Source organism: Trichoderma virens (genome assembly GCF_000170995.1).
Source record: "Trichoderma virens Gv29-8 chromosome Unknown TRIVIscaffold_89, whole genome shotgun sequence".
Taxonomy (NCBI): Eukaryota; Fungi; Ascomycota; class Sordariomycetes; order Hypocreales; family Hypocreaceae; genus Trichoderma; species Trichoderma virens.
The window spans coordinates 89,161-113,330 of NW_014013660.1; the positions used below are offsets into that span (position 1 = coordinate 89,161).

The 24,170-nt window shown below is 52.5% G+C and overlaps 6 protein-coding genes across 6 annotated transcripts; 2 read left to right on the plus strand and 4 right to left on the minus strand.

Annotated features, from left to right (window-relative positions):
• Positions 1-3,420: 3,420 nt before the first annotated feature.
• TRIVIDRAFT_226772 (uncharacterized protein) lies at positions 3,421-3,795 on the plus strand (the record flags this gene model as incomplete). The annotated part of the gene is made up of 1 exon (XM_014095661.1): positions 3,421-3,795. One exon carries the CDS (start codon positions 3,421-3,423, stop codon positions 3,793-3,795), a length of 375 nt encoding a protein of 124 aa, XP_013951136.1.
• A 3,047-nt stretch (positions 3,796-6,842) lies between these two features.
• On the plus strand, positions 6,843-8,536 carry TRIVIDRAFT_205556 (uncharacterized protein; the record flags this gene model as incomplete). Its single annotated transcript, XM_014095662.1, has 6 exons — positions 6,843-7,030; positions 7,331-7,436; positions 7,536-7,768; positions 7,835-7,949; positions 8,045-8,265; positions 8,488-8,536. The coding sequence occupies 6 exons, from the start codon at positions 6,843-6,845 to the stop codon at positions 8,534-8,536; spliced, it is 912 nt and encodes a 303-aa protein (XP_013951137.1).
• Positions 8,537-11,632: 3,096 nt separating this feature from the next.
• Positions 11,633-12,488, minus strand: TRIVIDRAFT_65898 (uncharacterized protein; the record flags this gene model as incomplete). The annotated part of the gene is made up of 3 exons (XM_014095663.1): positions 11,633-11,652; positions 11,745-11,825; positions 12,260-12,488. 3 exons carry the CDS (start codon positions 12,486-12,488, stop codon positions 11,633-11,635), a joined length of 330 nt encoding a protein of 109 aa, XP_013951138.1.
• A 568-nt stretch (positions 12,489-13,056) lies between these two features.
• TRIVIDRAFT_123419 (uncharacterized protein) lies at positions 13,057-15,777 on the minus strand (the record flags this gene model as incomplete). Its single annotated transcript, XM_014095664.1, has 3 exons — positions 13,057-13,316; positions 13,530-14,377; positions 14,444-15,777. Coding segments are annotated over 3 exons (2,442 nt in total), but the record flags the coding sequence as incomplete, so codon positions are not given.
• Positions 15,778-18,740: 2,963 nt separating this feature from the next.
• TRIVIDRAFT_214216 (uncharacterized protein) lies at positions 18,741-20,443 on the minus strand (the record flags this gene model as incomplete). The annotated part of the gene is made up of 2 exons (XM_014095665.1): positions 18,741-20,138; positions 20,203-20,443. The coding sequence occupies 2 exons, from the start codon at positions 20,427-20,429 to the stop codon at positions 18,839-18,841; spliced, it is 1,527 nt and encodes a 508-aa protein (XP_013951140.1).
• A 697-nt stretch (positions 20,444-21,140) lies between these two features.
• Positions 21,141-23,417, minus strand: TRIVIDRAFT_88251 (uncharacterized protein; the record flags this gene model as incomplete). The annotated part of the gene is made up of 3 exons (XM_014095666.1): positions 21,141-22,012; positions 22,095-22,429; positions 22,853-23,417. The coding sequence occupies 2 exons, from the start codon at positions 22,114-22,116 to the stop codon at positions 21,384-21,386; spliced, it is 651 nt and encodes a 216-aa protein (XP_013951141.1).
• Positions 23,418-24,170: the final 753 nt, after the last annotated feature.

The window sequence follows — 24,170 nt, forward strand, 5'->3', positions numbered from 1 at the left end:
TGCTTTGTTGCAAGCGGCTTACAAGAGGCATGTTGCACAGTCGCCACAAGCGTAATGAGCTGAGGGCATTGTTAATGCAAACTGGCAAAGGTATATCTCGTAGGTTGGTAGTGAGTGCCACCGAAAGTGCAACGCCCATATGGTATCGGCAATATTGATATCCCTCGCCCTCTCTCAGGTGATCCTCCTGTTCGGTACCTATGTTTCGGACAGAGTGCAACACCGCTTGGTAAACCGTTGCCAATTGAACCAAAGTAGGAACAAAAGCATGTCCACTCTTGTCAATTTCCGTTTCTGTCGTGGCTGCGGAGAACCTCACACAGTTTAGTCGCGGTTAGGTCCCCTCTCAGATACCCACATGCACAAAACGGGCCGGACCAGCCGCCTGGGCTAAAGATTTTTTGTCTGCGTGCATGGAACGAGCAAACAAAGGCATGCGGCATTACCGACTCTTCTCTACAGGTCATTCCGTACCTTGCGTCGTCAAGTTCACGATACCAGACCATGGAGGTTAGTAGACGGAGTCCCGGATGGATGCCGCATTTCTCTCTTAGCCTGATGCGTGTATGCTGTCGGGGAGAGGCCTCCTCTTTTGGCCGTCGTTCATTTTTCCTCTCCGTTTGGCTCTCCTCTTGGCTCTCCTCTTGGCTCTCCTCAGCAAAGAATATCAATCAGGTCGACATTTGCGCTACAAGTCAATGTAGTGGCGCCCACGCCGCCTATACAGTGCAGCACTGTAGCTGCGAGGCACGCAAATGCTCTTCGTTATTAATAGTAGCCCATGGTCCGAAGCACCGCACACGCTGGGCGTGCGTGGCGCGTGCCAAGACTTGGATGAGGAAATTGTGGTGTTCCACAAGGTTCATAGTTTCTCATGCTCAGCAAAGCTCTCATGATGAAGTGGCACGGCACGAGATGAGGGGCCCGGAGTCACTTCTGCCGCCTCAATTCGGCGCAGATGCGGAGGATAACACCCTCTCGTAGCCGCATAAATCCAACTAGTGCCGCTGCTACCTGCCTTAGTATGCCCCAATGCCACTAAGGCAAAATGACACATTTTTTAATTTCCTTTTGAATGTCCGCAGTACAGTAGACAGAGAAGAAGGCGGTAAAAAAATTTTCCTCTGCCCACTCGTGCAGAGATTCTTTCGAGTAGAAGCGAGTGCCCAAGCACCACTTCTTGCGTAGGGCTTTGCTGTGCTGTATCCGCTGGCAATGAATGGCCAAGCGGTCCTTTGACTCGCAGAAAGACACAGCTTTGCCGGCTGCAGGGCGAGGAGGCTGATGCACGTGGAAGCATGGAATGCCACTAAGATGAATGGGCCTAAACAACGTTGGCGCCGCCCAGGATCATTGACAGGCAGTCAACCCTCTCCAGATGCGCATGCCTGTTCGCACCAGACTTCGTGAGATCGTCTAAGATCCAGCCAGCCTTCTTCCTTCGTTGCGCATCTCATCTGTGGTAGCAGCGGCATATCATATTCCGATGCGGCGACGAGGGGTCATAAGTGGATAGCTCGTCCGGATTCCCAATACCAGTTAATGCCCGCACAACACGATGCGTATAGCGTACCGGAGTATACCTTTTCGTACACTACATTGAGCGGAGCGGTCAGATGGGGAGAAGCCGGGACAATCTCCCTCAGACTCCGGTTCGTCGCCGGCGGAATTCGCAGCAATATCCACGCAGCTTTCTCTGATCTTGCAGCTTGTCCCTCTGGCGTGTCGCCCGTGCACGCGGTCATCAATCGCTAAGACCGCCGCTGCCGAATGGTCCGTCAAGGGCCGACGCGCTTAATGCTCAAGCTCCGGTGATTATGCTCGTTCAAGGAGGCCCTTGTGTCGAGAAATCTTGGGGTATGTCCGTTTTCTTGGTAGGAGCTTGACTCCGGCGTCATCCCCCCATGGCACGGACATCTTTAGAGTTGTCGACGCAGGACGGTGCAATACGCGTGCTTGTTGCAGGGATTTGGCACAAAGGCCAACATCTGGCGGATATGCGGTCGAGCGGCAGACCGGGATGGACAGAGTCCAGCCATTTGGTTGATGGAGAAGGAAATCCTTGCTCGTCTCTTGTGGAATCTCGAGCTCGTCTGGCGGGGGGCTCCTGGTCGCTGTTGCCTCTCCTAGCGCGAAGATACGAGGGTCCTCTTCGCCCCTTCCCATGCCTTCTGTTACATGGCATCCACTACACAAGATGCAGTACTGGGTACTTTGCATCTCGCTTTCTGCTGCGTCTTGATCAAAGTTCAGGGTACTCTGCATCCTATCCTTAGTACATTGCATGTATCTTTTTCCTTGGGGCTCAACAGAAGGATCTTGGGCATGCTTCTAGAAACTCAAGATCTCTCTTCATCAAAGACCCTAGATATCCCTGGCGACAAAACCACTACCACCTGCTAATGGAGAATTTGAAGGCAAGGTAGAATCGGTACATTGGTGGTACATCAGCACCAACCTGTGAAACCACCATCCGTTTATTTCTCGCAACTGACGCCGTGGCGATCCGCGGTGGTTAAAGCGACGATCCGAACCCAGAAAATATGTCAGCGCCAAGACTGCAATTGAAACGGCGAGTTTGCTTCAGAGGACGGCGTTATCAGTGTAAAACTCGCCTTGACCGTTAATCTCATCGGCTTCCGGGTCCTTACTGGAGAGGGAATGGACACTTCAGATACAGTACCTGTACAGCACTGCCATGTACCCGTTCAACTTACTCTCAACGCAACTACACGTACGCCGTCGGTGAAATCATACTGACATTGTCCGGAGATGCCGACTGCAGGCATGTCATTCGCACAACTAAAACAGGAAATAGCCATTGCTCAAGTCCGCCTCGGTGTTAAGGGGCAATATCTGGACATGCTCAGCGACTGATATTCCCTTAGTTGATTCTTCTTCAGGCTGAATATTTGACTAGCCATCATCGGGGATGCATGTCCCTTTGCAGGTGGAGAGGCACTGGCAGGCCGATTCGCAAGTTTCGGCCAAATGACCGTTTTGGTTGCGGCTCAGTCGCGGCGCTACTGTGATTTTTGCAGCCGGCAATCGTCGATTTCAATTCATCCGGTGTGAGATCTTTTTTTCGAGGGGTGAGATAATCCAGCTCTGACGCGATGGCAGGCCATCTAGAGAATAGGGGCCAATAGTACTATCTCTTACGAGGGCGTGGATGAGTAACCATCCATATCTACCTACCTTACTTATCTGGACTCAGCGTATTGAGTAAGGGTTAGCGGTAAGATCTTAGTACCTGTAACGTTTAACTCCTCTGTAAAGAGCAAGGCGTCTGGATCATCGAGTACAGTAATATGATAATGTACGATGAAAAGTGATGAGCTCGATGGAAGCAAAACAGAAGATGCTTACTGCCAATCAATAATAACGCCGGCGTGTTCTTTTACAGACCCGCCAGGAACCATGTCATCGGCTGCTCTCAATGGTGGCAAGCGTCACGTCGATGTCCTTGCGCAAGGCTGGAGCACGAGCAGTGGTAATCCTAGAACGGCAGATGCTGCTCATCGACGGCGCCTCGGCCGCCCCCTGGCTTGGCCCCGTGAAGATGGGCGGTTGGTACGGAGTAGAAGATTGATAGGCCATCAAGCTATCTCCATCAATCCCTACCGCGTGGCTTGTGCAGAAGCAGGCTCCGAAGATCTCAACCGCGGTACGGAGAACAGGCTATGGGTTCTCCCCGACGATTCTGTCAGCGCTTACTGCACACAGACGCCGACAGGTCCTACGGCTGTTTTTGCAGCATTTTGCACCCAAACTACAGAGTACAGTACAACTTAGACCATGGCGGCGCATTAGACACGATACAAGCTCATGTAGTATCAAGCGTGGACAATTTCTCGGACAACAAGACAGTAAGTGATTAGTAACGTAACCTCAATAACAAATCATGCCACTTTTCATCCCCCTTCCCCTCTCTCTACAAAATACCTGTACCGGGTAAGTCTGTCTCTCGATCAATGCTCTTCAACACCACATGATTCAGCGTGCCATCCTAGCTCCACACTTTGCGAGTTGTAATACCAGACTCCGTACTCGATATATATTGGTGCTGTGCTGATACATGTACAATTAGTAGGTACTCCTCGCACGTACTCCGTACTCCGTACTCCGTACACACAGAAGATACAAGTACAGTACATGCGAGTATACATAGTACTTCGTACTGCTCCTATGCCCATTACCACTAACACACGTTCGCTAAGGCAGGGAGGAGACAAGAAGGGTGCGAGCAGGGATCCTCGGCCGCTGTGGGTGTGCTTCGGTAGAAGATTCGTGGCGACATGGTTTCCGGCAAGGGCTTTCCGGCCCCACGAAGAGACCAGTCCGCCGGGCCATCTGAACGTGGCTTTGTTCTCCTTGGCTTGCACTTGTTTAGTTGAGACAATAGGCGCCCAGTAGCTCTCTGGGAGGTCACATCAGGACTCTCGGATTGTGACAAGCGCTTATTCTTGGACATCTTTTTTTGGTGGAATGATTGACAGAGTTAGTGCTTCGCTGATACTCGGGCTCGGGCGGTACGAGGTCAATACCTCTTTGGAGGTAGCATTAGCAGGTGACCGGAGCGCCGATTGCTCTACGGGTACATGTACAGAGGTACAGGTATGTAAGACGCTTCATGCATGCTGCACTGTTTACCGCTCATTGCGAGTATCATCAAGTCGCCGAAGCTGCTCCATCCAGAGGCTCAAAAGTTCTCTGGAATTAAGCCGAATTGCTTGGCATATCCCAATCCAGATAATGGAGGTAATTCTCTACCAACTACGATGACGAGGAGAATGGTTGTAAGAATTCGGTGGTGATGAAGTACAGTATCTTGATTCACAAAGTCCCTGATACAGATGCTAGGTACTGTAGGTACTAGGTAGGTACCTAAGCTGCAGCACAACGTACAGCAATATCATAGCAGTTCACATCAACAATAAGGAATTGGGAATCAAATTAAAGCATAGGTAGGTTTTATACTACCTAACTTCTTCATCTTGTACATACGAGTACGAGTACCTTTCTGCATTACCATCTACCTACCTACCTACACCTATAAGCAGTGGCCTGAATAATGGGGGGGTTGGGGATACTGACTGGCGGACAGACGTACCTACTTGGCGTGGCGTGTGATACCTGCAACATGGCAAGAGCCTTCGAGGCAACGAGCAAGTGCCATGGGACGTGCAAGTACAGTACTTTGCTCTTCTACTCCGTACAGGTACGGGAGCGCGCGGGATGCAGTAAATCCGAGCGTCATTGCGTTTGCTCTAAGCTTAGTGGGCTCAAATTTTAAACACGAGAAACCTTTAACATAGCGCTACACCACAATGGCTGACATTTCATCTCACGTCTCAAGCTACTCCACCACGCGATGCCCGATCCTGCCAGGTCTGACGGAGCAGATGTCCCTGGCAAATTCAACTTTCGATTGGCGGACAATCAATCACGGCGATGCGGGTTCTCCAATACGGCGTAGCACCAGACCATCGCGTACTCGTACGAGTAGCTCTGCAAGACGGGTGCGTAACTTCAAAGTTAGCACATGCGTCGTGCACAATTTGACCTGTACGAGACGCTGCGCCCACCGTGAGCGACCGGAGGCACTGCCATGAGAAATTGGTTATGGATATGGATGAATATGAATATGAATACCTGTATGAATATGAATAGGCGCTTTACCCAGCACCAATGATTCATACTGACGGAGTACAGGCACAGCCGGAGTCGGCGCGGTCAGAATGGCTCTTGTCTGCCTCTGCAACCAAGCCCTAGGTCCTCGTACGCACACACAGCGACTCTTTCGCCGTTTTGTTGCCTAGCCATAATTCTACTAGGCGGACTGTCTGTCCGTATCAAGTGCCGATTTCTTGGCCAAGCAGAGTGGCTATGATACTGGCTAATAAGAGCTATCACAAGTAGTGGATACTCCGAGCCATGGACGCAGATTGGCCGATCGCCGTTATTGAGATGTAACATGATGTCGGTCAAGGAGACCCAGCATTACCAAAGCAACAAGAGTCACAAGACCGGAGGCTCTTTCGTCGTGTGTTGCAGAAACGGCCCCCAAAAAGAAACGGCCCCATCGCGCAAGTTCGCCGTCTGCAGGGCTTATTGCGGTCACCCCCCTTCACCCTCCTCTTCGTCTGCAGTGCATGTGTACTGCTCGTACGCACACATGTACCAGTACTTCGTCAGGTACTTCCGCATCTATACGCGAGAATCGTCACTGGCGAGTCTCAGTCCCATCCTACTTGGGATGTTACTGAATCTATTAGCTGCATGCGGGAGATGGGAGCTAGGATGACTTTCCGGCTCTCCGGTCTCTGCCTGCATGAGAGGGAGACAGGCCTTTTCATTCGAAGCATGTACACGATTAAACGTGCAAGCGGTGCAGGCCGATTGAACTCGGTGCTCACATCAAGTGCATTGTTCCAATAGTTGGAACGAGTCCGCGTCTTGCGACAGGTAATAGCTACCGACCTCGCTACCACCTAGTACTTTTCCGTTCCCAACTGCCACGCGCTTCATGTCATCAAAAACTTGCATTGCCTCGCATATGGCGGTCTGACGCTCTTCATTGTCTCTCGACACTTGCTTGATGCATGAAGTCAACCTCCGGCCACATAAGCAGCTTTCTTTTAGCTCTGCCGAGGTCTCGTGGAGTCCGTCATCATCATTATGCCAAGATTCGTTGTGCGTTGCCTTGAAAGCCGCGCCTGCCGTTCTTCTTCGATATCGGATTATTCTCCAAATGGCAGTGTTATTCTGTACCATGTGGTTCGTACTTGCAGACGATGTTACTTGGCTTGGACGGATTCAAGCCGAGGTGGGAGGCCAATATGCACACCCATGTACATGCTTCAAGGCATGCTCCTGAAGCGATTGAGGGCCGTGGGGGTATCCAACTCAAAGCCCCCGGGCATCTCCATGTATACTTGATGCTCTACGGCAGGTCAAGCGAGCGAAGCAAGCAGAATGAGTTGGCTTCCTCTTACGGGACTTTAGTTTCCATATGCGCTGGCGTTCCGTAAGTGGCATCCCAGCGACAGATCCGTGCATAGAACTGACCGTTTTCTCTCCCTTACCAGCGCAGTCCCCAAGACACATCTGAGATGCATGGCATCCAGGCACTAATACCATCGTCCACCTGCAGCCGTTAGCTAGGCACGGTTCGTGTCCTTAGGTCGAGAGTAAAATATGCATACAGGTATGGCACTGCGGAGTATTACTCGTAATTGTACCCGTAGTAGGAGGCGTTGATTGACCACTCGCGTTATATGATACATCACTCCGGCTACCTGTATACAGATGCTAACTTGGTGAACAGGTACCAGTACAGCACACTTGGATTTTTAACTGCCAAATGCGACAGTGGCCTGACACGTCCCCGCCTCAGCTCTTCGTCTTCCCTGGCTCTGAGCCCCAAGGTAGCGGTGAGTCGGTGAGCTTCGAGAAACTTGTTGCATACGGAGTGGCACTGCATACACATGTGAGTTGGCATATTTGGCGATGCACATGATACGCGACTGCAGTGTTGTGGCAGTTTCCCCCAAGCACTGCAGCCGTACCTGTACTCGTATGTGCTGGCGCTTCGATCTTCAGCAAATGACCTCGGGGTATCTGTTACCTCATATCTGTACTTCGTACTTCGTACGAAGTACGGAGTACACTTCGCTAAGATATATGACAATTGTGTCATACGAGTATTAGGCGGCGAGCAAGTACCAGTAGGCTTCGTACGGGAACTTTCCTCTTCGTTTCATTTGTGAGTGCAATACCCCATCTTTATTCTCATGGCCCATACTAGTATAACTCTATGATTTCGACGGAGTTTGGCCCGCTATGCCAGACACACGAACCTGTTTGTCGGAATCACTTTCAGGAAATCGAGAGAAGTTGGCAAAGTACTCCGTACCGCATGGGGTGAGGTACTGTATGGAGTTCCAGTAAGTACCAAGGGAGCTTGTTGGAGAACAAAGTGGGTAAGAGATCTTCCAACAGCGCCCCAAGAACCAGCCCCTATCCAATATATCTGCCCTAGAACGAACAGGGCAACAGGGGTGCTGCAATGCTACCACAAGCAATTTTCTACGTGCATGGAGCCCTTCCCAGTCTTATTCCTGAGAAATCTGCATCCCCTGCCAGGCAGCAAGCGGCCCGGACGCATTGGGCTACACCCTGTGCAGCACCCACTACACCCGTCAAAAGGCATCCATTGATCCCTTCTTGCATCCGAGACTCCCTGCTAATCTTCGTGGGGAGGTAAGACGGCCAGCACGGCTGCAGCCGCGTGTATGTCATCGTGACCAGGGCATCATTCGCCACGGTATAGTGGAGAGAGAAGCGTGCACTCTCGCCGCAACGAGTTAGCCTGCCGCTGGCGCGATTTGTTGCTGTCAAGGACTAACGGAGACTTGACGCTTCTCACCTCGGGCTCAGTTTCGCTCCGTTATCGACGGTCAGCATACCTGTGCTGTACTGTAGTCCGTCGCGACTGCACGCCCGAAACTTGATGGCATATGACAAGGTGTAAGACAGGAGCTTTGAAGAACAGCTCACGCTGCAATAAAAGGTACAAAGCGGTATTGCTCTTCTTTGAGTTGCGCAATACAGAGTGGGCATTCATGTTTTCATCCACCTTTTTTAACTTCTCCTTTTTTTTTTCTCTCTCACTAATTTCTCTTTTTTTGTATTTCTTCTTCACTGTTGCTCTCTTTTAGCGGCGTTCGATAGCTCGAAGACTAATCATACGTCCTGACACGTTATTATTATGCATGGGCACCGCAACGGCCCGCCGATCCCCGTTACTCATGTCAAGTACTCCGTACGAGTACTCATACAAATGACATTGGCAATGTGAAAATCTTTTGGTGCTATCAAGTGGCTTACGCTAGGTACCAGCTACCCACCGCCAGCAATATCAACCAATTTTCAAACGTCTTCATATGCTCCATCGCAGCGGCTCCCCCTCCTGTGAAAAGAACGCGTCCCACAAAATCAACTAAGGCAGGCTCCGCGTCAACCTGGCACACGATTCATTGGTCCGGTTCTTTTCTTGTGCGGTGAGATGGTGATGAAGGGGGTGGGGGCGACTATACCCAGCCATCATTGGGGAAATTTGATATGGCAGTACGGAGTGTAAGGGCACAAGAAAAAAAAACCCGCAGGCAAAGGACATTTGAGGGTATTGTTTAAAGTTTGGAGCTGGGCAATTCGCGTGATTGGTAATGCTTGGGAGGGAACTTTTTGAAGAGGGGCTGGCGTTTGACATACAGGTTCACGGCGAATTACGCAGCACAAGTATACAACACTCTGGTCCTGATGCTTTGCTGATCTGGATGCTAGGGTATACGCGCTTGAGCCACAAACGATGAAGAATGGGATTGATATTGTTTGTTCCCCTGCTATCAAGCCATGGAGGCTAGAATAGGCGCAGGGCAGGGCAGGGCAGGGGAGAGTACCGGTGTGTTCCGGGGGTTGACGCTGCCATGAACAAGGACGGAGCGCTGTACCGCAGTCTGTGTACGAGTACGCTCTTCCGTGTGCCATATTGACATTGGGTTCCAGGTATGCACATGTGGTATTGTGTGCGCACATCGGAGTACACATGCGACAGCATCATGTGAGACTAGCAGAAATCTACTAGGAGCAGAACAGAGTAGTACAAGCGGCATACCACCACAAGTACAGTACGGTGCTAGTACTTGTACGAGCTTGCTAACCCGCAGCTACCCTTTCGCGTGTCCAACACGGATGTGCTCCGTCCAGAGCGGCGGTTGGACAGACAGAGTACAGCAGCAGCATGTACGAGTACGGAGCGCTCTCTGCTACCATCTGTTACCGCCTGTTTGTCCACAGCTTGTTCTACTCCTTCTAGACTTGTTCTTCAGTCTCCTTGCGCTGTCAGGCAAGCAAGGGGAGAGTGTGGGCCGATGCTAACGGATGTGCATATTATTAGACTGACTGCCACGACGGACAGCCAGGCACTCGTACTAGCACTAGTACGAGTACAGTACAGCACGGTCCAAAGGACAGGCAACACGACGCAGAGGAAAAGCAAACCGCCACGACGCGCCGGGAACAAGCAGACAGGAAGCCGGTCGGCGCTCCAGGACAGAAGTAGTGAGATTCCCATGCCTGTCCTGTGCGTCTGAATGAACTGCACAGATTAAGGGGGTGTGGGTGGGTTTGGTGGAGAGGCGAGGGCTGGAAAAGGGGCGCGGGGGCCTGGCAGAAATTTTGTCTAAAGCTCACCCCCCTGGCCAAGTAGATGATACTTGAGCCTCGCTGGAGCTGGAGACGAGAGAGACGGTGGCGGCGTGGGGTGTCGCAACGGTCTAGACGAGTACTCGGTACCTGCTTTGCTGTCCACGAGCTGGGGGCGAAGAGCTTACTGTACTTGTACAGATGTGCGTACGCTGTACTCTGTACATGTACACATACGAGTATAGCACGATCAAGGGTGCCTGGCAAGTCGTCAGTGTGCCATTTAGACGTGCTGGTAAGGTTTTGAGCCATCTTGTTGGCAATGACTGGCAACTCGCGGCAGTGGTGACATTCCAGAGGAGGGGAAAGGCAATAATTGGGGGCTGGGAGGAAACAACGGGCGAAAACCGGCTTGCCCACGGCTGGAGGCGACCGCGGCGGCGGAAAAAGGCAACGGCTATTCGTGATGCGTTATAAAAAGCAAAGAGCAGCGAGGCGAGCATGAAAAAAGGATCGATGGAAAAGCAACAAGACGGAAGATGGTGGACAAAAGAGGGTAGGGCGGGTTAATTGGTTAGTTGATTTGCCCCCGTAACGGGATACTAGCGGTGACATTTAGCGCTTGGCTGGGCACTGATGGCGCTGGAAGTCGATGCTTTAGCAGTGGTGCGCGGCCTGGAAGAGGGGTATAGTACCTATACTGGACCACTACGGAGTATACTACTCGTACTACGAGTATACTATTGATAGTATCCAAGTACACGTACGGGCAGAGTACCTTGGGTGCCTACTGCAGGGTGCGAGTACAGGACCACTCAGGTGGGTTTTGATACTGATGCTGATGATATCATGGCACCATGAGCACATGCTGGAGTAACAGCCGCCCACCACTACGAAGACCAGAAAAAGGAACTTGTGTGGTTACAGATTTGGTGGTGCTTAAGCTGCCACACTGGGGGGAGAGAGAGTAGCAGTGTGGAGTATTTGTACAGAGGAGATGAGGGAATAGAAGGGAAAAGAAACGGGATGTTAATGGGAGGAGGGGGGGGGGGGCTCCTCTGTGAAGAGACAGAGGGAAAAGAGGGCAGTATTACTACTTGACGGGTACATGTCGGGCTCATGGCAGATACAAGCGACATTGAGCCTTGAAGATCAAGAGCCGACGGGCAAAAAAAGATCTGTCTACTATAGGTATCTAGGTAGGTAGGTAGGTACTACGGGTAGGTGCTTGTCGCTAAGAAGTAGCCGGTACAGGTACAAGACAAGTTGTTGTGTTCCAGGTTGGGAGAAGGATTCAAGGAGGAGGAGGGTGGTTTTACCAAAGCAACAGATCGGCCATTGGATTCGGTGGGAGGACGTCATTTGCAGCTGCGTTCGTATTCCCCTTGGGGGTTTTTTTTTTGTCTCCCTCTCTTTTCCTTGTCTACTCTTGTCGTCTCTTTTCTTTTTTCTTTTAATTTAAATTACACGTCGTACGACCAACTTCAATGGTGAGGAAGTGGTGTGGTTGCATGTTTAGTGCTTTGTACTCGTACCTTTCCATTCGTACTTGTAGCGAACTCCAAAGTATAGAGTACCGAGTGTACTTGAGTTGCTCTTGATGAATATTGCCTGTACTGTAGCCATGGAGATCTGTAGATGTTATACGCGAACTTCCCAGTTATCCCACCCACCCACCTACCCTGTACCACTCAATCGCATCCCCGACATCAACTCCATTCCCCTTCATCAACAGCCCATCTCGTCCCCGGAAATCAAACAGTCCACAAAATACACCCTTTCGTCAATCTGAACCCGATGCGATACACGAGCACAGCCCGCAACGATCCTTCCCCCCTCCCTTCTCCGGGATAAGAGGAAGGGGGTGGTAACACCAAGCAGTACAAACAAGCAACAAGAGAACAAGCACCAACACACAGCTGTTGTTTATTTTATTTTATTTTATTTATTTATTTCATTTTTTTTGGCCTGCTACACATCGCCACACATTGTATCGCCCCCAGCCGAGACAGGGTTCGGGGGGCGACAATCTTTACCTGCACGAGTACTTACTCGTATGCCCTCTTGCCCCTCCGCAAGGTGTGTGAGAAGGGGGCGGAAGGGGGAATGCCTGCAAGGAACTGCTCGTGCTCGTGCTTGGGGCCGAGAGAACGGGACATGGAGTTGTTGCTCCGTCTCGCTGGGATAGCCGAGTATCTTACCCATGTTCCCCCCATCTTGGCCATGCGAGGGGGCATGAAAGAGGAATGTGCCAGAGGCAAAGAAACAGTAGTCTCCATTATTACGGCATGTCTCAGATTGACGAAGCAGATGAATTGTAGATTCCGTTCTTGGCCGACAGGAAGAGACAAATAGTGTGTATATCGCGAACGTTGGATGCAAGCAAATCACAGGAAATCGTCGCAGTTCTGACATGCCTATGCAGGAGAAAAATCAATCCAAGCTTTTATTCCCTTAGAGCCATGTGTAAAAATAAATCCAAGAATATGAAGAAACCAATAAATCCAAATCTCTCGCTCGCCATCATTCATTCATTGGCACATAACCCTCTACTTACACAAGCGTAGATTCGTCAACCCATTTTTACTTCAACATATAAAAAGTAAGAAAAAAAAATCATTTGATATAGCCCAAGCAAAACGCCTTGTGTCGTTTCAACCCGTTTGGAGATGAGAGGGAAAAAAGAAAAAAAGAGAAGAGAAGAAAAAGAAGAAGGAAGATGGGAAAAGAGAAATAGAAAGAGGAGACATGCTCATGATAACACGCACGCAACACAAGTTTGCACGCCTAGGTAGGAAAATGCTGTAGCTTCGCTCCAAAAATGCTTTTCATAAAACATCATCATGCCTCTCGATGGGATCGGTGATGATGGTGGTGCTCCGCGTCTCGTGACCTGGACTCATACTCATCATCCTCATCACGCCTGTGTCGGCGTCGCCTCTCTCGGTCGCGGTCACGGTCACGCTCGCGATCAGGCTCACGAGGATCTACCACCTCGAGATCGTCTCGATGACGGCGATGGCGGTGGCTTCCTCGTCGTTCCCTATCGTCCTCGTACTCTCGATCGTACTCCCGATCATATTCGCGGTCGTACTCACGACCATACTCTCCATCATAATCCCGGTCATCGTAATCACGGTCGTGGTCTCGACCATGGTTGTCTCGGTCTCGATCTCGGTCACGATCGCTGTCATGATCACCGCCGGACTCCTTGTTTCGCCGCCGCTCTGTTTCCACGGGATCCATATGTTAGTCATGTAAAAGAGTGAAATAGGACTCAGGGGGAGATGATGGTTATGTTCGCTCATCAGTCGCCTTACCTCTCAAGACCTGCGTGGCAGCAGCATATGCCTGAATCTCTTCCTTACTCAAGACTCGAAGGACAATGACAAAGTCATCACGGAGCTCAAACCTCTCCTTGCCGATTTCCAGGGCCTCTGGGTTGACAATCTTGCGGTTGATCTTGGTCCATCGAGCGCCCGGTGGGACTTCTTTCAACTTCTTATCCTCCTTGTGCGGCGCCACACCCTCGCGAATAGGATTGAGTTCCTCGGGGAATTTAGCGCTTGGCTGCTTGAGAATACCCTTGAGAGGCTTGTCCTCCTTCTTCTCGCGCGGCGGCGATACCACACGGACTTGCTTTTCCTCTGGGGAACGGAGAACTAGATCACGCCCACGGTTGTCTTCCCCAGCAGGTGACTCAGACCGACGATCTTCTTTAGCAGGAGGAGATACGCGTTCTTTGCCATTGGTTTCAGCCTTCTCGCTATCAGATGTCTTCACAGCGGCGAGCTGCTCCCGGATTTGTCTTAGATCTCCAGTGTCATTGGGATCAAAGCTGTTGGAGGGACGATGTCTGCGCGCTGACTTCTTCCCCTCATCAGAATCCGAGGATACAACTGCTACCGAATCGCCATTCAGCTTGGCTTCGGCTGATCGCCTGTTCCGATCTCTGGCCTCCACATCTTGCTTTGTGGCACGACGCTCTCGGTCCTCATCCCGCTCGTCAGACTCATCAGAAGCCCGGCGTCTCCGTGACTCACTCGGCTCTGTCTTCTCATCCTTCTTCATATTTGATGAGAGGCCACTGGCTGCTGCAGTGGCGGTGGCAGTGACAGCAGCAGCAGCACCTGCGGAAGCAACCTTTTCTCGGGCTCGGGATCGGTCACTGTCTTCCTGATCCGCGTCTCTCCTACCGTCTAGCCTCTCACGGAGGTTATCTTTATTTCGGTACCAATCATCTCTCTCGCGGTCAGATCCCCGCTCTTCTTCATCGCGAGGCCGCTGTCCTTCCTTGCCTGGAGCCTCTATTCTCTTACGAGAATGCTCTCTCCTGGACGACTCATCTCTCCCTTGGTCGTCTCTTGGATCCCAGTAGCGGCCCCTGTGGTCTTCAAGGTCGTCAGGCTGGACCCGTAGACCGAAACCTCGGGAGGTGACGCTGTCGTCATAGAACCGCCGGGGTTCAAAGCCGTCATCATCGTAGCCTCTGTAATAGTCTTCGTGATGAGAGCCGTGAGCTCCTGGCTCCTGCGTGAGCGAAAGAGGTCTGGGACGCCTGATGGTTCGCTGCTCTGCAGATCCTCCAGCAACATCCAGAGGCCCGGATGAGTTGGGGTTGGGGGGAGCTGGTGCCGCAGGGGGAACGTCACGACCGTTTTCATATGCTCGGCCAATCTTGTCAAACCCACGGGTCGAAGGTGGAGGACCACCTCGACTGTCATAAGGCCGATTGGCACGCGTGGGATCAAGCGTCGTGTTGACGTTGAAGCTTCGCTGGTCCGCATTATAATTGATATTGGGGCGGGAATATGTCCTGTCAAAGCTGTCATGCCTGCGGGAACGGGCCGGGGCGGGGGCGGCCCCATGGTCTAGATCATATCGAACCAGCTCGCCGGCATTTGTATACTGGTATCCGTCATCCCCGTAGTCAATAGCGGCGTTGCTGTGCCGGGAGTTGCTTGGGTAGACAACGTGAGGCCGAGAGTTGCGATAGGCATCGGCATCGCGACTGGCCAGCACGATCTCGCCTTGCTCTCGGGAGCGGCCAAAGTCGTCGCTAGCAGAGGAGGTATGATATGGACGGGCGGTGCTCCGGGATCTGATGGACGACGCTGGCTGAGAATAGAGCCTCCCGTCACTGGATCGATAGGTGTCTTGGAGGACAGGGCTTCCTCTGTGGGCGGCAAGGACATCGGCAGTGTGCGGAGCTGAAGGGTGCGGGCGGTGGTCCTGCATGGTCGTGACGATGATGGGAGGCCTGGCTGACGCATCGAGAGTAGAGCGCCGGTTACGGCTGGGCTCACGAGGGCCCGGCCTGGGAGCCCGCGGCTCTGGGTTGACGGTCGAGTATGATCTCGGAGGCACAACGACGCCTGCAGGAGGCGCAGCTGCTGTGTAGCCTCTGGGGGTGGCTGCGGAATATCTCGTGGGCGAAGCGACGTAGTCCGCGTCGTTGGCATACAAGGCTCCATATCCGCCCACAGCGGGCAGAGAGATCCGGGCCGGGTTGTTGAAGGTGGCGGACCGGCCAGCCGCAGGATACCCTCCTCGATATCGGTCAGTCATGGTGCTGCTGGGCCCGGACACAAGACGAGGCGTCTCCCAGACAGATGCGAACGGCGGCCGACCCGATATAAAGGATGATGCAGAATGGAGACCACTGAGAGCGGCCTGAAGTAGAGCAAAGCAGATGATGCCAGAGTCACACGTCACAAGCGGCTGTCAAAATCCTGTCACAGCCAGCCGAGCAATGCAAAGAACCGGATTTTTAGGAATGAGGGGTCGCCGTCCACGTCGTGAGATAATAATTCTGGTGGGAGAAAATCCTTGTATATATGATCGCGGGGTTCCCTGTCAGCCTTAGTACCAGCAATGCATCTATCGGCTCTACCAGGGGTCCGGGGTTACGAGGATAAGAATTGAAGGCACTCGGCAGGGTAAAAAAAAATTTCAAAGGCCCGAGCCATGCAGCGCAGGGTCCAGAAAAAAGAAGGGTTTGCTTCGTGAGTGATTCGCCGACGCAAGGGAGAGGGGACGTGGACGGTTAATGTGCGCGATGCAGGCAAAACGGTCTGGGGTCATGACGACTTTGCCTGGTGCCAGGGGTCGATAGTGGGCAGAGTCCCCGTAGAGTTACCGCTAGGGAGAGCCACCAACGCCACTACAGGCGCTGTAGGGGCACCGATCAGCGTGCTAATTGTGCCTATTCTTAGCGGGACAGGGCGCCCTAGCAGCGGTCCGGTAGTTGCTAATCAGCGCCCGCTGCTGTGGCTCGAGCTGATGGGAGCTGCGAGATGCTGTGGATGGCGATGGAAGCTTGTGGTGGCATCAGAGTTGCGGTTTGTGATGATGAAGCTTTGTCACGGAGCTGTCCCGCTGAGCTACACATGATTAAGCTCTGCGATTATCCTCGGCTCTGCTGATTCCGATGCAGCTCTACTGGACTTGGTAAGCTTCTCCCGGACGTTCGGATGTGGAGGAACAACCACATCAGCGAACGACAAGGAAGATGCCAGAGCGTTCTTGGGCTGGTAACTACATGTATGTACTGTATTTGCCCACCTAATGAAAACCTGAAAACGGGCTCAATTCGTTATCCGGCCAATTTGGGCTCCAACATCTAGACTCAAGCCTTACAATTCCGGAGGAGCTGCCTTGAATCCTTGGGCGCAGAACTACGCTGGTAGACCGGAATAGCCTCGTTTGGCAAATCTGGGACAAATACGATGATGACGTCGCGGCTTGATATCGCCACCACGCCAGCGTCAGAGCCACAGCTGACTGCACGCCTCCGGTTGCCTTTTTCTCTTATCGGGGCCATGTGCACAGCTATTCCAATCTCGTCGCGCCCAATGATCGAGATGATTGTGTTTCTCGTCTCCGTACCGGCGGAGTGGCCCCCTTGCTAGCCATGTTCCCAAACCCGTTCGTGCGAACAATTAGCCAGGAACACCACTGGATGAGCTAATATGCCGCATCTCATCTGGTGTCACCTCCGGGTTCTGTCAAATTTGCCGGGCTAAAGAGATTCCCATCTGCTGAATTGGGAGTCTCTAAGCAGGACAAATACTGGTATGTGGGAGACGACCTACACGATACGGAGTCGAAGATGAAACCATTCGGGAGCCACGGCTTCTCTCTCTCTCCCTCCCTCCCTCCCTCCCTCCCTCCCCTACAATGAGTCTTCCAACTAGCAAACCTTACTCCACCGTCATACGAAAACCAAAGTTCGGCGGCTTTCATCTTCATAACAAGAGCACGCCGTCTGATTGATCGCGGCACTCTGGTGCCTTTCCCCTGGCCACACCAATCCTGATGGCTAGTTCTCGAGTGGATCTGTGTCAATACACGGCCGTCAGGTTGGGCTGCCATACTGGTCCATGCTTGTGCCCAACTTGACCGGGGGGCTTAACAAACCTCGGCCTTTTCTTACCAAGGAGCTTCGATCCTGCTGGAGAATTTATAAAACATGTGCGGAGATGTGACCCCCTCGTTGTCTAGCCGAGACACAAGCATGGATCTCTCGCCTGCTTCCATCAGAATGAATGGCAAGCTCTTTGGCTACGAGCTTCGGACGACTGGCCCCTCAACACGCAATAGTTTCTGCAAAGAAATGCTATTGGAAGGCCAACGTCTTGTCCTAATGCCGTGCTATATATACACGCATCTACATATATACGAATGTATGGATTGGGTTCATGTTTATTTATACATCAACCTATAGGCATGCGGCATACCCAATACGGCACTTGATATCGTACCTCCCGTCTGACACGTGCATGCACGGGAATATGCCATGCATAGGCAAGAAATACATACAGGTACTCTACGTACGCCCGTATGTGGGTGTATGTGGGCAGGAGGCGTGCTTGCATGCCCGTTGCATACTTTGGCAAGGTTGGCTTCAAACCTTGATAGCCGGGAAACGGAGGGACATGCGAGTACGGAGGGTTCAAAACGTTGGGCAGGGAGGACATGGACGTAACAACCCATGGGAGGATGGACATGGCATGGCATTCCCTGCTCTGCCGTCTCTCGTTCAGGATAAGACAGTCTCTGGGCATTCCCAAAACCTTGGTAGCATCGACGTCGAAAGCCCACTCAACAAGTCCCACACTTAGCACATGCCGGATCCCTGTTCCCGTTGAAGCCCAATGCGGCCATTTCCCGCCAAGAACAAGCGCGGGTTGGGCACATATGACAAGGGGGGATGCCACGGTATTTCCAGAAGCCATGAGACGCTGAGCCGTCACGGTTGCGTTCGAGCCCGTATTCGGATCAGTTACTTTGGTAGTTTTGGAGCTAGGGAAAGCGTTGTGGTTGTTGTGAGAACTGGCTTCGTATTCTGCTGTGAGGACGGGTGCTTCAATGAGACGTTATCCTCGTTGCCCTTAAAGATGTGTTGGTAGGTATGTATGTAAAATTGTGACATTCTTATCATGGTCATCTTGAACATGTTCATCTCTCCAGTCATTACATGCAAGGCGTGATGAGATACAGATACTGGAAGTTGCTGGACTCGACAAGTTCGAAATTACTTCCATTCAACATACTTATAACTTACAACAAGCGAATAGACATACAGAGTAAGTCGGCATGGAAAAAGAACTAGTAGACAACTCATAATTTAAGCCAATGAACCCATCGGATCCCACAATGGCAAGACAATGGGCTCCTGCTTCAGCACATCTCTCACCTCCTTGCTGCAGAATCTGGGGTCCACGACTGCCTGATAGACAAACTCGTCCATCCAGGCATCGCTCATGACAAACCAGCCCTTGTCGCCAACTGCAGTGCCCCAGCTGTTTTGTACTCTCCATCGAACTGGCTTGCCCGTCTTCTCATCCACATGCACCGCCGTCAGGACCATGGCGTGCGTCATGAGACTCTCGCCTGTCATGAGTCTCTGCGCCTTGGTCATGCCCTTCAAACCGGTGTTGAAGCCCGCCTCGTAGTCAAACAGATCCAGATCCATGATACCCGCAACTCTGTCGCTGAACTTGCCAACATCACAGCCAAAGAAGATGGGCAAGCCGGACTTGAGCATCTTTACACACGTCGACTTGAGAGTGTCCATTTCCACGTTGACATATGTAATGTCCCGGCCGCCGACGATGTTGCCGAGCCTGGAGACGGTGAGCTTTCTCAACGTATCGTTGCGAGGGTCGTGGACAAGAGAAATCATGCTCGTGATGGCGTCCGAGGTGATGCGGAACTCGGAGCTGTAAATGTCCTTGGAAAAGGCCTTGGGCGTCGTCTTGACCTCGCGAGCCTTGCCGTCCTTATCCAGGAACTGCCACGTAAACTCCTCGCTCGGCTTCGGGGGTTGTCCGAGCAGGAGCGTCATGATAAGGGCGATTTCCTTAATCGCATACACCTTGTATGCGCTGACAACGGAAGACGGAATAGGGACGCCGTTGCACAACTCGCGCAGCTGCAACGCGAACTCGCGGAGCTTAGTCTTAATGATGCTGTTGAGAATGCTCGAGTTCATGGCGTTCCAACTATCAGGATACAGACTCTGCGGGACAAGGCCGTACTTCTCGACGAGGTTGTACACCATGTCCCACTGGCCGCCGTCCGAGATAAGGTCCCCGAGCAGCCTCTGCACAACACGGCTGTCGAGGTCATCCTTGGCCGTCTCGACAATCTGCTCGAGGAACCAGTTGGCCTTTTCAAGCTTGTCCCAGTAGAAGAGATAGGCCTGGGACAGCTCAAACGACGCCAAGTTGTGGCGCTTCATGAGCGCAACGCGGAAGACGTTTGTCGAGGCGAAGAGCCAGCAGCGCCCACTGGACCGCTGGTTGGTGATGGGGTCGCCCTCAAAGGGGATCTGGACGTTGAAGACGTGCTGGTTTGCAATCTTTGTTGATGGCGAAGTCAGAGCTTGCCGAGGATCGGACGAGCTCAAGGCAGCATGCGCCAGTCTGAAGAGGTAGCCCTCACCGTCAGCATCCATGATGCCACCATTCAAGAGAACCATCAACTCACCTGTTCTTGGGATCCTTCATCACACTGTCTATAAAGACCTCGAGTGACGAGATGGGTAGACCCTCGGCCTCCCGCTTGATCTCTTCGTGATACTCCGTCTTCTCGGCATCGCCGCTCATCTGGACCTTGAGATAGTCTCCATCTTCCACCTTGAAGCTGCGGAGACGCTCCAGGATGAGCTTCTCACTCTCCGAGGCAGTGACTGGTTTAGACGGTTGGCCACCCATAGTAACGAGTTGAGCAAGATTCTTTGTTGTGTGTCTGCCACGTATTTCCTCTCGCCGAGAATGATTATATCATTACCTATATATGGACTTACCTATCAAGGTGCGTCGGAAGCAGCAAACTCTCGGCACGCGATCGATGAGTCGACGTAACGCTGGAGCAGCCTCTTATCATCCAGACATGGTTCGCCTGCATACACTTTGCTTATCCGGCCTCTCCCCCTCATTCCCCTCCCTACAACTCAAAATCGCGAGCTGTCATTTGTCGGCTATATTCCCATGGGCTGGTTCTTTTGCCGCGCTATCTGCTTTTGGCGATTGCCTTGTACCGCCCATAGGTCTAGGGTATCTGCTTACGTATGGTCCTCCTTCAAGGCCATACTTTTCTGCTATTAAACGATTGCAGCTGCATTGAAGGCATCTGGAACAACGACGAAAGATAATAAGTACAGGCGTAGGGTAGGTTAGTAGCATCAAGTAGCAAAGCAGCATACTCCAGGCACGGTGGGGCCAAGCAAAGAGCGCTATCAGCTCTCACAAACCAGCCATCGTGTACTAATATGTGGGGTTTCCCCATGTATCCCATGACCATTCAGCTGGTTAGGGGTACCTTGGTGGTACATGGCCATCATGTTGTCTACGCGTTTGGGAGCAGCGTCGAGTATACGCGACGACAAGGACACACTTCACGACATAATACATCACTGAGACAATGCAGCACAAAGACATTATGCAAAATCCATCTTAATTACAGTGCGGCATATAGGTAGATCCTATCTACTGGGCACTCTGCCTCATGACCAAAATACAACCCTAACCGATCCAAAAATGACAAACATCCGTTCCGCGCACCCTCCAAACCCATGGGGTATATTTCACATTATTCAGACTAGAACCGAGCCTGGAATATCCATAGGATGGATGTATAACCCTCCCTGAGAACAAAGCAGAGAGTGTTTACAAGCGAGAGCCGTGGATGACCTTCATCTCGACAGCGAGCTCACGGCCGCCATCGTTGAGGACGAGGACACGGACGCTGCCGCGGCCGGACTCGAAAGCCTGCTGGAGACGAGACCAAAGGTTGGACTGGTCAATGACAGACAGACCCTGCTTGACATCGCCGGTCTCGGTCATGGCAGTGACGAAGCCATCAGACATGTCAAGGACACGGTACTGCTTGAAGACAGGGCCGAGCATGGTCTGGACAACGACGCTGGGAGCGGGGTTGGCAATGAAGGAGGACTCCTCGTGCAGCTGCTTGGTGAAGAGGTCAACACCAAGGTAGCGGTACTGGCCAGTGGCAGAGGAGGTCGAGATGCGGATGACCTGGCATGGTCGGCCCTGGAGCATCAAGAAGTCACCCAGACGGATGTGGTGGCAGGGGATGGACACAGTGTTAGGCTGCGACTCGGTAGCGGGAGCTGGGCGGCGCGAAGGATTAGCATCGTGGCGGACATCAATGTCAACATGCTCTGTGATGGTAGTGTTATTATTGTCACTGTGGTGATGATGATGGTGATGGTGGTGATGAGGGAGCAGCTTGTCCACAGCCTTGGCCACGCCTTGGCGGATGGAGTGGTAGGAGCCTACCGGCGACACGCGTTAGCGTACGCTTGCACGCGTTGGCAGACAGAAGGAAAACAACAAAGAAAGGTTAGTATAGCTTACCCTCGTCGTCGTAGTAACCCATCTTGGCTGATTGTTCGGAAGGATACGGAGTAGACTCGCGGATTTCCTCAGTGATCTTGATTTCCTCACGGAACTTAGGACGGGCGATAGAAACACGCTCGTCGACAGTGATGTCGGTGACCTTGTGGACAGGCTTCTCGTGTCGAGGACGGCGGACCTGAACTAGTTCAAGACCGGTGGTGGCTTCAGGCTGTTGAGGACGGAAACGTTCTCGGTATTCACGCTCAGCAACGTCAATGGGGTTGGACAGGCGGCGAGAGGAATCGACTTTGACCTGAGTCTCAGTGTAGTCGCGAGGAGGAGGTGGGATAGGTCTAAAAGTACTCGAGTTAGTTGGAGAGATTCCCTTTTGTGCTTGAGCTTCCCTCGTCTCTGGGCCAACACCTGTGGGCCCGGACACCCCTGAGCCGGGATAAAATAGCATGGCTGGGAACCCTAGCTGAACTCCCACCCCGGCTGTCAGCTCCCCATAGTGAGCTCCGCCGCCCTCCCCGTGCCCATTCTCATCTCCACTCGCAATTGACGCGTTCTAGAAGCCGCGGCAAAAGCTGCAAGGAGAATACGAAGGGCAATTTCAGCAGCCGCTCTGGCAGGCGGTCCATCGCTTTGCGTTTGCTCGGGGTCCCCATTACCGCCCTCTCTCGCCCCTTTTCCTGCTCCAAGCGGCTCACACCGCAAGGAACAGAAAAACACGGATAGAGCGAATCTGATGGCAAAGAAAAAAGATATCAACTTACCGGAACTCTTCCTTTACGAAGCGTTCGGACTGGCGGGAACCGGGACGGCGGTGACGTTCTTCCTCACGAGTGATACGGACCTCTTCTTCAAAGCGCTGTTCAACGCGAGGAGGAGCTAGGTCGGTGCTTGGGGGGAAAGAAGAGAGTTGACCCTCCCGTCCGGCTGGTTTCTTTTGAGGGAGGGTTAGTTGAACCTCCTCGTGAGTGGTGATTTGAGTCTGAGGGCGTGCTGCTTCGTTGTCCTTGTAAGTGGACGGGAAGATGCTAAAGGGCACGGGAACTCGGGCTTCAAAGTCCAGGTTGACGGCTTGCGCTGGCGCGAGAGAATCTTCTCATACAACCTTCCGTAAGATCACGAAAGGAAGACAAGAAGGATCCTCAAGCTTTTGTTCCTGAAACAAAAGTCGAAGAGAGAGAGAAAAGAGAGAGGGATTGAATACCTCTGAGAGTCTTTTCTTTCTTTGTTCCTTTGTTTCTGGCGGGCGATTGAGATAATTGGAGGGAAGGAATGGCGGATCAGAAGCAACGACGCTCGATGGGCTTTTGAGGTCGGGGGCCAGGCCTGCGATTGTGGGCGTGCTCGCTGTGTTGCGTTGCCAAGGAGGGTAAGCCTATCGGCCCTCCATGTTTACCTGCCACCGGGACTGGCCATGTTATTGTTTATTCTCATCACAAGCGGCTTAGTCTTGTCGTATCCTGGGCTTCTCGTCTCCGCCATCGTCTCCACATTCAGCCAACCTCATCCAACTCCCCTGCAAGCTCAGCAAGCTCAGCAGGCGTCTCGTCCACTGGTTTCCCGAGGCTGCGTCTCAGGCGTACTAGAGTCTCCAGTCGCCAGTGGACTCCTCGGACATGATGCTGCAACCCAGCGGTAAGCGGATGGGACCCCAAGGGCGACCAAGAGCTCCCCAGCCTCCTTGCTTCCCTGCTTCCCTTGCGTCCCCCTGAATCGACCGCTGATTGACCAGTCAGGCTCGGCGATTGATGTTCATGGCTACTCTGCCACTAGTGGCAGTAATAAACCGGTAATGTAATCTAGTACCTGTAGTACCCCATAGCTGTGGTAGCTCCCCATATTGGTGTGGTCAGCTCCGACCCATTTTTAAGCGCGACTGTGGCCTCTCTGTTTTTTGGCCAGCAGTTGGCGCGACTGGTTCCTGGCCTAGAGGGTTCCCCGATCCAGCCTCATCTGCCTGCGGGCGAGAGAGCGAGAGGGGACAAGACAGCAAGCGAGAGAGGCTGGGAAGCCAACTCAACCCGTGCCGTGCCATTGAGTCTGGTAATACTGAGAGTCCTGCTAGTGACATGTGCCGCACTC